General features: G+C 42.3%; 1 protein-coding gene across 1 annotated transcript in view; it reads right to left on the bottom strand.

Annotated features, from left to right (window-relative positions):
* DMD (dystrophin) overlaps positions 1-13577 on the bottom strand; it is a 2372918-nt gene that overhangs the window by 138977 nt on the left and 2220364 nt on the right. Inside the window, exon 63 of the mRNA XM_004386236.2 lies at positions 365-426. Coding sequence (XP_004386293.1) covers positions 365-426 — 62 coding nt within the window. The remainder of the gene's footprint in view (positions 1-364; positions 427-13577) is intronic.

The raw sequence follows: 13577 nt of genomic DNA on the forward strand, positions 1-13577 counted from the left end.
CGGAGGAAATCAATAAGAACAACTTGCAAGAGTTTTCTTTATTCTTGGGAAAAATAATTGCATTAAGTTGCACATGTTTTTCTTTTTTTCCATCCTTTTAGGCAGCAAAGAAAACTACCAAGACCCTTAAGCCCTCTCAGGTATATTGAATTTTCAGGAATCAAAGAAATTCTGAAAGTTATTACCAAAGAACCTCTGAAAAAAGAAAGCTGAGTGTCAGTTTTGGATAGGAAGGTGTCATTGCTTTTACCCTTTAAACAAGCTAGTGATATATTTAGACAACAAATGGCTTATACACTACAAACTACTTTACTCTAAAAGCCGTCCATCATTTAACCTGGAGGAAATGTGTCCATGTCCTTACCTAAAGACTGGTACAGCTCTGTCATTTTGGGATGATCCCAGCAAGTTGTTTGGGTCTCGTGGCTAAAACACAAAATATAAAGAGAGACTTTAGAATGTATAATGGGTAGTCAAGGAAAGAGAAAAAAAAGAAAAATCATGTTCTGCTTTTGAATTATTCGGCATCTTTACTTCAAAGGATTTCCATAGTAGAGTGAAGAATGTTTATTTTCCAAACAGAGAGGCAGTTATCTTCATTTTCAAAGGAAAAAGCAACGTGAACATTATTTGACTCCAAATGTAATCAGAATTTGTTTCTTTTTTGCACCCACAAATTAGTTGCACTCTTGTTATAATAAAATGACCTTGTTATGTAATCATTAATCAAAAATCAGGATTTCTTCACGTGTCTAATGTGGAACACATAGAAAGGACACTGACAATTGATTTTTATTCAACTCCATCAAAGAGATACTGGACATTAGTTTAATAAATAAGTCATCTCATTTCTCATTTGCTTTCACTGCTCCTGACACTTTCCCATTACACCTTCCTCTACATATCCAGATCTCCTATCGTGATACCTGTATTTCATTTCAGCTTAAGATATATTCATAGCCCAACTAACATATCTTACTTTTCTTTTCCTATTACTTTTACAATGTCTTTAACTCAGTCCTCTATATACCACTACACCTCTTCCTACATTTACTTGGGCCTGAATGAAGTATTCACAGTTCTCTTCCATTTCTTGAAGTTTAGCTAAGTGTGGTTGCCGGCTATCAGCTTTATCAGCTTCCGCAGCAAAAAGAACAAAACACTTTTGTTCCTCATTCAATTACATGAATAAACCCAGGAGAGATAACTACATATACTTTTCCTTACTTTGGCCCATCTACATAAATCACCATAGCATCATATTTCCAGTTTTCAGGGATCATATGACAGACTTTGATACAGTAAAATGCAGCTTTGAACGATATTTTTTAAGTAGTCAAATGCAAAGCCTATTCATAATCTTTTTAGGGGGAAGGGTGGGTGTGGAAGGAGGAGAAAGTACCTAGATTTGGGCACTTGAAGGGAACTAGAAAATACAGAGGCCTCACACAGAAAGAGGATTTTGGGGAGGGCCACCATGTCAAGTAGCCTCAGCTTGTACTCTGGATTTTAGGGATGGATTCTGGCTCCACGCCGTATTAGTTGTAAAATTGTGGGCAAGCTCAGCCCAGTATCTGCTCACCTAGGAAAGTTAAAGGATTGATTAGTTGATATAGGGAAGTGCCAGGGATTCAATATGTGGTGAGTTTTGTTATTATGTGGCCCCCAAACAGCATCCACCAAAGTCAAACCTTTTATTAGTTGACTACAATTTAGATGTGGATCCGTCTGTGGTTAGTTGAGCCTAAGACCCTTCGTTGAGAGAAAAACAACACTTAACAGTTATTATCTCTTTAAAAAAAAAAGTAAAAAGCAAAAATGCTTAATGTGTTTTGATACATATAATACAATCATAAATCTCACAAAAACATATGGAAATTACCCAAACTGTACAATTTCAAAGACTATCCCTGTGATATTTACCATTCAGTGATTGATCAGTGAAGGCTACTGAAATAAATTTACTAGCAAACATTTACTTGTGAAAGGCTGCTTCGGTCTCTTCCAAATATATTCATTTCTGTTGTCTTACTTTTCTGCAGAGGCAATTCCCATTTGAGGGGTGCAATAGAGGCTTATCAGTTGAGGGAATGTACCAGAGCGCCATCCAAGTCTTAAAAGGCAAGAAGAGAAGAAGATGGTGGCCTTGCTTTAGGGGGTTTCAGGAAACCCCAGGACTAAGCTGGTTCATGATCTGGAGAAGGGGTGGGTGGGACTGGTACTTTATATGCACAGCACAAGGAGGCTGCAGCTTGCAGCTTCATGGAAAAAGTGGTGCCTGTTCTCGTGCGGGTTTTTTTTTTAATTTATTTTTTTGCTCCGAAAGTGACTGTGTACCAATTTTGTACACAAGTGCAGAACAAGGAGAGGTTACCTTCTCTTGAGACCACCCTGTATTCAGGCCTCCGCGGTTTCCAAAGGACATCCAGATGTGAGCGCCGGGAAGGGAGGAAGGGAAAAGAGGGGAAATGCGCATGTGTCCACATGTACCGGTATAGGCCCTCATTACACACACTGTGTAATAATAAGGTATCTCGTCTCCAAGATATTTGGGAGGACTCTAGAACCTTTAATAGATCTGCAGAAAAATGTTTGTCTGAGCTGATAAAACCTGATTGGAAAGAGACAAGGAGAACCACCCTGAAAAGCCACCATCTGTAATCGACTTTAAATTGGAGTAGCATGGACAAGGAATAAACTTGTACCAAATGCAATTTCCAAAAAGAAAGAGAAACGTGCATACAGATTAACAGAGGAATCTCACATAGAGGGAGTGAATGGGAGCTTTATGGAGTACCCCCCTCCCCCTCCCAGATTCCATGATTGTTGACCTACCTACATTTCTACCTTTTTAAGGTATTTACTTTGGAGTTTAAAATTATGAAAAAGGGTCTAGAAATTATTTTTTAATTCGTTGATCCCTAGCCAAACTGAAACTGAAGATGGAAGAAATGCTAAGCCCCCACTTGTATCCCTCATTTGTGTGTTAAGATACTAGTCTTTTAGAGGTACTAATTCTCCCAATTACCGGTGAATCTAGGAGGCATGAATAACATTGATAAAAGAACTTCTCAAACCATTTCAAAGCCTATCTTCTTTTACCGTCTTCCCCTCCAACATACAAACCTTTTATTTTTCAGCAATGCAAAGTAACTAGAAAAACAGATTTATATTTCATCTTTGCAGTTAGTTTCACTTCAACTTGCAATCAGTGCTAAGCAAGAGAAGCAAGCACAAGTGGAAAGAAAAGAAATCCTCAAAAGTAGAAAAATAATCTCTTAATCATTCAATGCTGAAAACGGCTGGCAACATAAGCGAAGTGATTGTAAATTTTTTGGTAACTATATGACTAGCCAAATATTCACATCACTGTATGTGGGTATTTTTTACCTGTAGTAAATCCAAAGCCCTCTTGGGACATATTTAACCGCCCCCCCCCCCCCCAAATAGAGAGAAAAGATGAAGAATTCGGACGGGCAGAAATGGTTAACGTAAATTTGCACAACCCTTATCAATACTCTACCTTACAGGCCAAACTAATTTTTTTTCTGTGATTAATAGAAATTTTACAGCTGTAGTTCTTACTCTGAGCCTGTCTTCAAAAAACAGTATAGAATTCTCAATAATTCTAGGAGAAGCAGCTCACGTTTACCTGGAATATACAGACAGTGTAGAAAAATATGCTATGTTGGGGAGATGGGGGTGGAAGGGTGGGTGGTACTGTTTTCGGTAATTGTCTCCTTTCTGCGCCTCACTTCTCACGTCGGAAACACACTCCCTACGTACCACATCCAACCAAAAATGAAATTCTGAAACCTGTTCACACATTAATGGGTACATCTTTGTTCTGTTGTCCTGTGAACAATTATGTTCAACATAGATCACAATTATGGATGTACACTGACACACTGAACAGCTTCATAAATAATCCTTAAAATGCTCTTTAAATCTTCTTAAAATGTTACTGATTTCGGTCCTGCTGGTTCCAAAGTCTGGCAGCAGATATGCCTCTCTGAACAGTCTGCAAAGTATGATTTCCCCTCTTTCTCTTATTTGCACAAGCCACAATAATCTCTCTTTTCCCTTTTGTTTGAGGCTGTGATAGGAACCTGATCCAAATGAAAATATAAAATCACTGGATTTGACAAGAGACCCCGGTAACACCTACTTGCCAATAACAAGAAATAAAAGCATTATTCTACTGAGCACAGGGCTGACCTAATTTCCTACCATACGATTTAAATTTTCTCTCACCTTCTTTAGTTTCAAGTAGTGTGCAAGGTTATTATCACTGCCTCAGAGCTGTTCCTGCTGTCAGTGCTGGAATAATCAGACTTATTGGAATTGCTTTTTTAGTTTCTTAAAAACAAACATTAAACACTTATAAAAAGTAACAAATTTCTATTGCTCTCACAGGGGAAATGGCAGTTGCCTAATTAAAATAAGGTTTCTTCTGCCACCAGTGGTGTTTGGTACTGAAAATATTCCAAACAGTTGCCTTTAAAAAAATATGTTTCCACTACTTCCCAGGGAGGATACTAACAGCTATGCAGCGATATAAAAAGGTAGCAAGGTAGGGCTCTCTTTGTGATTGGCAGAGGATTAGAGTTTGGCTTCATATATAATCTGGAGCCCATTGATCCACATACACAAAATGATTTCCCTTTAATCTGGGAATCAGACTCCTTTTCTAGAGGAACCTTGGCAATTGTATGCTGAGTATTGGATTTAGCTTGCATTGCTGGAAGACTGGCAGGGTGGAGATGGGAAAATATATTTAAAAGTTTCTGCTACTGTGAGGAGGGGTCTGAGGGGGTGAGCGTCGATGTAAGGATCAGAAATCCTATTTCTAGTTCCCAGGGATATCTACCATTTTGTTCTGTTTGGCTCAAGCCAGGGCAAAGATGATTGCCTCCTTGGTGGTTCCAGCTGTTACTTGTCCTCTGTTCTATTTGCTTTTCAAGGTTTAACTCTCACCCACCCCCAACTTTGGCCAAAGCAATTTCACTTCAGGGTCGTGTCCAATCCAAGATCAAACAATGATGACTGAAACCACTTCCACGGTGATCAAGGGTCAGAGAGACCTTTCATTTAACCATGTTGTTTCGTTTGCTCCTCTCTCTTTTCCAAGAGCAACTGTATCTTCCAAAGAGGGGCTTTGGAACAAGGAAATTAAAAAAGATGTAGGCAAAAAGAGGAAGGGTGATGGGGGGTGACAAAGAGGTGACAGGGATAAAGAAGCGCCTGTTGGCTAGGGAAGAATGTGGATTTTACTTAAAGACTTTGGTTCATCACTTAAATTGGATTTTTTCCCATAATGTTAAGGCATTTTATAATTAATAATATGCGTCCCTCAGGCAACTAAACCTCTTCAATTTAAGCATCAAACTTCACTTCAAATTTCACCGAGGTAAACAAAGTGTCCTGCCCTTTCATTGCCATGATCGGATCGGAAATGACAAACTTTGCTTGAAGACTAGGACAGACACTTGGAGAAACGCGAGGAAAGGACACCCCAGAAACGACTCCACACCCAACCCCAAAGGGCAAAGAAAAGAAAAAAAAAATTCCCCGATCCTCTCTCTACGTCAAATCCTAGACTTCTGGGCTTTAACTGCTTTTTCTTTCTTTCCTGATTTCTGCAAGTCTTAGGGTATGGAAGGAGCACAGTAGAAAATGTAGGGAGGGAAATGTCAGTTAGAATCCTCGGAAGAAATCAGGCAGAAAGTTGACCTTTTGGCACTTGCAGCGCAAAGGAAGGTAGGTCCACGCGCGCCGCTTCCTTCTGCGAGGTCGTGCAATGATTTAGGAACAACCCGTCTTGCTCATGTCCACACAGGCAGCCCAGAAAGGAGCAAAACGCTCCCCCGGCCGGCCCCAACGCCCCTGTGGGGAACGAGCTGTCCCCTCTAGGCACAGCGAGAAACCAGTCTTTTCTCTCGGAGCCCGTCCCAAAGCCAGGGACCGGGGCTCCGAGCCCCGGCGCCGGGGGAGAAGCCCCGGGGGCGCACCTGCAGCGGCGCCTGGGGACCCGCGGGAGACGGTCCTCGACGCCGGCCGCCGGGCGCCCCGGGTCCAGCCGCCGCGCCTGCCCAAGTTTGGGCTGCCTTGGCTTGCCCCCTGCCCCCGCCACAAGTGCACGGATTGCGGCGATCCGAGGGGGCCGGGGGCCGCGATCCACTTACCCTTTGAGCTGTTCCCTCATGGCTGCAAGGGCTCCGCGATCGGGAGGAGTGAGAGCGGAGGAGTGAGCTTCCCAGAGCCGCCTGGCTCCCCGAAAGTCGAGCGCCGCCTCCGCCCAGGCTCCAAGCGAGAGGAGCACTGCGGTGGAGCCGGCTCGGGCAGGCGGGCGGGCCGGGGAGGGGGCGCTGCGGGCAGACGGGGCGGGGCCGCAGCAGGCTCCGCCCCCTACCTAGGGACCTGGGAGCCCGGACTCCCAGGGACCGGGCAGTTGGGGATTTCACAACAGAAAGGAAAAAGAAGAAGAAAAAGAAGACGAGGGGATTTAAGGTAGACTCAGGAACCTAGAAGCCAGGCACCCTCCTACTAGCACTCCCTTAAAACCTCCAATAAGACTACTTGTTGCCTAAGTAAATGACCTAGGTGCAAATGACCTCATTGCAGATAATTAAGTGCGTGGGACTGAAGTTTTCTTTTTAGAGAAAGACAAAAATCACATGCATAATTCTCTCTCTTCCCCACTCCCCCTCAGTTGAAGATTAAAGTGGTGGGGCGGCAAGGACATGAAACTCAGGTTAGGCTGACCCGGAGCTAAATGGGATTCTTAAAAAGCATTTGTAGTTGTGATAGTACAGTGTTCTCAAAGTGTTGTCTTGGGACCAGCTGCATCAGCATCACTTGGGGGCTTGTTAGAAATGAAAATACCCAGGCCCCATCTCAGACCTGCTGAATCAGAAACTCTGAGCGCTTTAAAGTTTGAGAACCACTGGTATAAACCAAAAAACAAGCAAATAAAAAACCCCAACCCGCTGCCATCGACTCATAGGGACCCTACAGCGACCCTATAGGACAGAGTAGAACTGCACCATAGGGTTTCAAAGGAGAGGCTGGTGGATTTGAACTGTCAACCTTTTGGTTAGCAGTCTGAGCTCTTAACCACCGCACCATCAGGGCTCTTCCATGGGTATAGATGCTCTAAATTAAACAGCACCACAAATGGTGTTGCAGAGTTTGGACTTTTAGTAGTGTTTTAATAAAATCTAAAAGGAAACGGCTTCCAACGCAACCTTTTATTGGAAAAGTTACAGGGCCTGGATAGTTCAAACATTTCTAATCTTCGAGTTTGCAATATGATAATACATGTTAGCTACAACAAAATTATTTCAAGCTTGGCAACATTCTGAAAAGAAGAAAGTCTTCATTAGCACAAGAATTTTCCACAACCTTCGCATAATAGCTTAGATTAGAGTCCAAAGAGTATTTTATGATAAACTCCCTTAGTGGTTTCATTGTCCCTTTTTGTCTATTTATTTTGTTGGTTTGCTTTCCTTTTCATCTTCTTTCAACCATTTGCTTTTCACTCTCTCTCTCTCATGGTTGATTCATCCCACTTCATTCTACAGTTTAAAATGTGCCCCCCCCCCTTTTTTTCTAATTTTTTTTTTTTTTTTTTTTTGCTTAAGATTTTTGCCCATAGAATGTTTGGGCTGAAAGGACTGTGGACACCAATCTCCATTTATCATACGCTACAGCACGGCAAAGGGGGCAAAAAATAAAGGATATGAACAAAAGGGAAAAGGGGTGCCAGATTTCTTCATTACCCTTGACAAGCCAAATAAAAATGTAAACGCTACACTAAAGATACGTGCATGTGGGTATAATCGGTATTGTTATTGTAAAGCTAATATGACACCTCTTCTGGCATTTTGACTCATAAATTGAGATTTATTAGTGCTTTCCTTTAGCAATTTTCAGCCAGTGAATTCTGAAGGCAGCTGCTATGAAAGTCTAAGTGTGACACACAGGAGTAGCTTTGGGTAAGGTTTTCCCTCGGCCTAAGAGTAGATTCTAGGTCTACCTCTATCTTTCACTGGGAGATGGGGATTCCTGTCTTGTGATGAGTAAGTGGTGGCCTTTGCTATTAATCAGTGATAGTAATCATGGTGTCAATATGGCAAATCAGTTAAAATATTGTTTATCTTTATTTCAGTGAAAAGACATAACCCTGAGAGCATGGAAGTTTGTATTAGAAATCAATTAACTAAGGATTTGCAACACCTATGTGGTAAGAGGCGGAACCCTGGTGGCGCAGTGGTTAAGAGCTGGGCTGCTAACCCAAAGGTCAGCAGTTTGAATCCACCAGCGGTTCCTTGGAAATCCTATGGGGCAGTTCTACTCAGTCCTATAGGGTCGCTATGAGTCGGAATTGACTCAACGGCAATAGGATTATGTGGTAAGAGGAGTCCCTGGGTGGTGCAAATGATTAGCACACTTGGCTGCTAACCGAAAGATTAGAAGTTCGAGTCCACCCAAAGGCACCTTAAAAGAAAGGCCTGGTGATCTACTTTCAAAACATTAGCCATTGAAAGCTGATGATAGGGAACACAAAATAGAGTAAGGATATTGTTGATGTGTTGTGAGATTGTTAACCATTGTCATAGGGCAACATTTGTAGTAACTGTCAAATGGGAGACTATTTTGTCCTGTAAGCCTTCATCTTAAGTGAGAATAACAGCATAATTAGAAGAGCGTAGTCAATGTCACTTAAATGTGTATGTAAAAAAAATTTTTGAAATGGCGTATCTTTGGCTATGTGTATTTTCACCAAAAAAAAAAAAAAAAAAAAAGTTGAGTATTTAGAGGGTTAAAATGTTGTGGGGTTGTTAACCAATGTCATAAAACAGCATGTGTGTTACTGTTACATGAGAAACTATCTGTTCTGTAAGCCTTCACCTGAAGTACAATAAAATATTAAAAAAAAAAAAAAAAAAAAACATTAGCCATTGAAAATCCTGTGGAACACAGTTCTACTCTGACACACTTGCGGTCGCCATGAGACAGAATTGACTCGATGGCAACTGGTTTGGTTATATGGTGAGATGTATTGTCATTCCCTTCCTTTCCTCGTTCTTGGTTTGTTTTACACTTGTAAATTAATCTGCTCGAGATTCAGGAGTTCTGATATGTTTCTCAAAAATATAAATGCTGAAGTTTATTTTCTCAGTGTCTAACCAGAAAACTACGGACAATTCCTTGGAGGGAAAAAAAAAAGAATGAAAACTAAGAAATCACTATTCAGATTTTTTTTGAAATTTGACAGATGGCAATCCTCAAAAATACATCTTTAAGTTCTTTTTTAGACTGGAGTTATAGTCACTTGAAGACTTGTTCCCAAATCTCAATATTATTTTAGAAATCAAATACTGAAGGTATTATTAAGAAATGACATGGGCATCACACAGACTATTTTGTTGCCAATTTCAGTCAGATTATGAATTTTGCTTATTAGGATAAGGCATTTAGAGAAGAACATAATTGATATGTCTTCATTTCATATATAAAATATGTAGTGATGCCATGTATGATAATATATAAATTATACCCTGTTGCATCAAGTTGATTCCGACTCATAGTGACCCTACAGGACAGAGTAGATCTGTCCCATGGGGTTTCCAAGGCTGTAATCTTTATCGAAGCAGACTGCCACATCTTTCTTCCTCAGAGTGGCTGGTGGGTTCAAACTGCCGACCTTCTGGTTAGCAGTCAAGCACTTAACCACTGCACCACCAGGGCTCATAATTATTTATAAAAAACTCATTGCTGTCGAATCAATTCCAACTCATAGTGACCCTATAGGACAGAGTAGAATAGTCCTGCAGGATTTCCAAGGAGCAGGTGGTGAATTCAAACGGCCGAACTTTTGGTTAGCAGCTGAACGCTTAACCACTGCGCCACCAATTATTTATAGTCGCTTATTATTATTGTTACTGTTTTGATATGAATCACAGACATGAAAAGAGCATGCAGCTCTGTCACCAGAAAAACTTAAGTCAAAATCCTAATTCCGGTAACCTACTATGAGCTACTTGCTCCTAACCCTATGGCTAGAATGTCTCCCTAGGGTGCAAGGATTAAACTAGGGAGTCTGGCTCCGACGTCCAAGCTCTTAGCTACTATGGTATGCTGTCATGGGGAGACATGACTTCATCTGTTGTGGAGAAGGCCTGTGTTTTATCTGCTGTTGTTGGGTGCTGTCAAGTCGACTTTCGACTCATAGCGATCCCATGTGACAGAGTAGAACTGCCCCATAGGATTTTCTATGCTGTAATCTTTACAGGAGCAGACTGCTAGGTCTTTCTCCAACGGAGCCAATGGGTGGGTTCGAACTGCACTAACCTTTCATTTAACAGCCAAGTGCTTAACCACTGCACCACCAGGGCTCCTTGTGTTTTCTTTAGTGTGCTCATAAGGCATCTCACTAATGGCTAAGAACAGAGAAAAGTAAATTTGCTAGAAATAGGGGTAAAGAAGGAATGAGATGGGATGAGGTCTAGGAATGTGACCCAATCAATTTTCCCAGACCGAAAACTGCAGTCTTCGGACCACTTAAATTTTGTAGCTACCTTAGAAAAATTAAGACCTGTCTGGCCTAAGGGACTGTGCTGGAGATTTCCCTATTTGCCCCTCCAACTCGATTCTCTGCCCTTCTTCACCCTGCTCTGTGCCCTAAGAGGCAGGACCTCTGTGGACTGCATCAGATAGGCTATCTTTTCCTTTGCCTTCTGTTAAAGCCATCCACTTGTGGTATTTCTTTTATAGCCGCACTAGAAGACCAAGAAGAATTTGGTACCAAGACAGTGGGCTGCTGCTCTAACAGATACCTAAAATGTGGAAGTAGTTTTGAAACTGAATGGATAGAGGAGCAGCAGTGGCAGAGGACCAGCAGCAACAGAGAGCCAGCAGCAGCAGAACCAGGAGACCAGCGCGAGATGGCGCTGGAGCCAACCAACAGAGGGAGAGAGTTGACTGTCTGTGCACAGGAGGCTTCCTGGTGGAGGGGGGTGCCTCCAGGCACTTATCGGTGGAGCTACTGAGCTTTGGAACCCTTGCCCTAGCAGGGCAGATGCGGGCATGAGGCCCAAGGGCTGAGAGACCACAGGAAGCAGAAGCTGAAGAGACAAGGAACCCAAGAAGCCGAGCTGCCTCAATCACAAAAGGTATGGCTGTGACCTCTGGGGTTTCAAAGGGTGGAGCCATGGCATCTGGTGTTTCTGAGGGTGGAGTCATCACTCAGATGGACTAGCAGAATGGTGCACCTAAAGCTAAGGGAGCAGAGTTGCTGTCCCAGTGGGCCTGGAAGGCGGAGCAGAAGCCCAGGGCCGAGGGGCCTCCACTCAGAATCTGGAGAATGTGGCTATTACCTAAAGTCTGGAGAGCAGGGCCATTGTGTAAACTGTCTCAGAGAACAGAGGATTATTTTCAAAGCCTGAGGGCTAAAGTAATGTGTTTTGCTGACTTGCTTGGTGTCTGTTATCCTTTCTTTTCCTCCAGTTTCTCCCATTTGTAATGGAAATGTCTAGCTTGTGCCTGTTCTGCCATTTTACCTTTGGAAGCAGATAATTTGTATTCTAGATTTCACAGATGAAGAGGAATTTTTTGGATTTTGGACTTTGAGTTGAGACTTTTTATGATGGGATTAATGTTTTGCATGTTGCAAGGATGTGATTTTTTGGGGGCCAAAGGGTGGAATGTTATGGACTGAATTATGTCTCCCAAAAAATGTGTGTAGCAATTTGACTGGGCCATGATTCCCAATATTGTGTGGTTGTCGTCCATTTTGTGATTGTAATTTTATGTTAAAGAGGATTAGGGTGGGATTGTAACACCTGATCCAATGTAAAGGGAGTTTCCCTGGGTTGTGGCCTGCACCACCTTTTATCTTACAAGAGATAAAAGGAAAGGGAAGCAAGCAGAGAATTGGGGACCTCATATCACCAAGAAAGCAGTGCTGGTAGGAAAGCGCATCCTTTGGACCCAGGGTCCCTGCACGGACAAGCTCCTAGTTCGGGGGAAGATTGATGAGAAGGCTGACAGACAGAGAAAACCTTCCCCTGGAGCTGACGCCCTGAATTTGGACTTTTAGCCTACTAGACTGTGAGAAAATAAATTTCTGTTTGTTAAAGCCATCCACTTGTGGTATTTCTGTTATAGTAGCACTAGAAGACCAAGACACCTTCCTTTTGCTTTCAGTCAATGGAAGGCACTGACAGGAGATTAAAAGCAAGAAGAGAGTGATGCTTGGGTATTTATTCCCCAGGCTGCCTCTTGATGGCCTAAGGTCTGGCAGTGGCTTCATTCCTTTACTTACAGCCACAAGTTTAGTTAGGCAATCCTTTCTACAGAGACAGCATTCTCTAGGCTCCCCCAAACCATTCTCTCCCTTTGCTTGGTTGGGCCAACCATCGTCAATGGCTTCCTGCTGTTCTTGCCTCAGAGTGGTCACCATTCCCTTTTCTTTCGCTTACACTGTCCAGAAATTTGTAAATAGCCTTTTCATTATACTCTCCTCAAGCAACCTTTTTGAATGTACTGTGTCTCTCAGGACACTGATCAAACTGGGAACCCCTGCAGCCAAAGCCATTCTCTGGGGCAATAGACTGAGTAAGGATTACTAAATTATGAATGGTGTGATTAAGCATGGTGACAGCAGCAGGTGTGAAGGTAAAGAGACTGAAAACAACTTATGCTTTCCATTCTTAGGGACAGAATGCCAGCAGGGGTTAAAGACATGGGCAAATTGAGAAAGGCCTAGTGTGGCAATCCAGAGTTTGACCTGTATCCTGAAAGGTAAACAAACAAACAAAAGAACCAGTTACCATCCAGCAATCCTGCTCCTTGGAATATATCCTAGAGAAATAAGAGCCGTCACACGAATAGATACATGCACACCCATGTTCATTGCAGCACTGTTCACAATAGCAAAAAGATGGAAACAACCTAGGTGCCCATCAATGGACGAATGGATAAACAAATTATGGTATATCCACACAATGGAATACTATGCAATGATGAAGAACAACGATGAAGCCGTGAAACATAACATGGAGGAGTCTGGGGGGCATTATGCTGAGTAAATTTAGTCAGTCACAGGACAAATTTTGTATAAGACCCCTATTATAAGAATTCATGAAAAGGTTAAACACAGAAGAAAACATTCTTCTATGGTTACGAGAGTGGGGAAGGAGGGTGAGGGTTATTCACTAACTAGATAGTAGACAAGAATTATCTCAGGTGAAGGGAAGGACAGCACACACTACAGGGGAAGTCAGCACAGCTGGACTAAACCAAAGCTAAGAAGTTTCCTGAATACAATCAAACACTTTGAGGGGCAGAGTAGCAGGGGTAGGGGTCTGGAAACCATGCTTTCAGAGGACATCTAGGTCAATTGGCAAATAAAGCTTATTAAGAAAGTGTTCTGCATCCTACTTTGGTGAGTGGCGTCTGAGGTCTTAAAAGCTTGCAAGCATCCATCTAAGATGCATCAATTGGTCCCAACCACCTGGAGTAAAGGAGAATGAAGAACACCAAAGACACAAGGAAAGTATTAGCCCAAGAGA

This window comes from Trichechus manatus, unplaced genomic scaffold (assembly GCF_000243295.1).
Source record: "Trichechus manatus latirostris isolate Lorelei unplaced genomic scaffold, TriManLat1.0 scaffold00159, whole genome shotgun sequence".
Classification (NCBI taxonomy): Eukaryota; Metazoa; Chordata; class Mammalia; order Sirenia; family Trichechidae; genus Trichechus; species Trichechus manatus.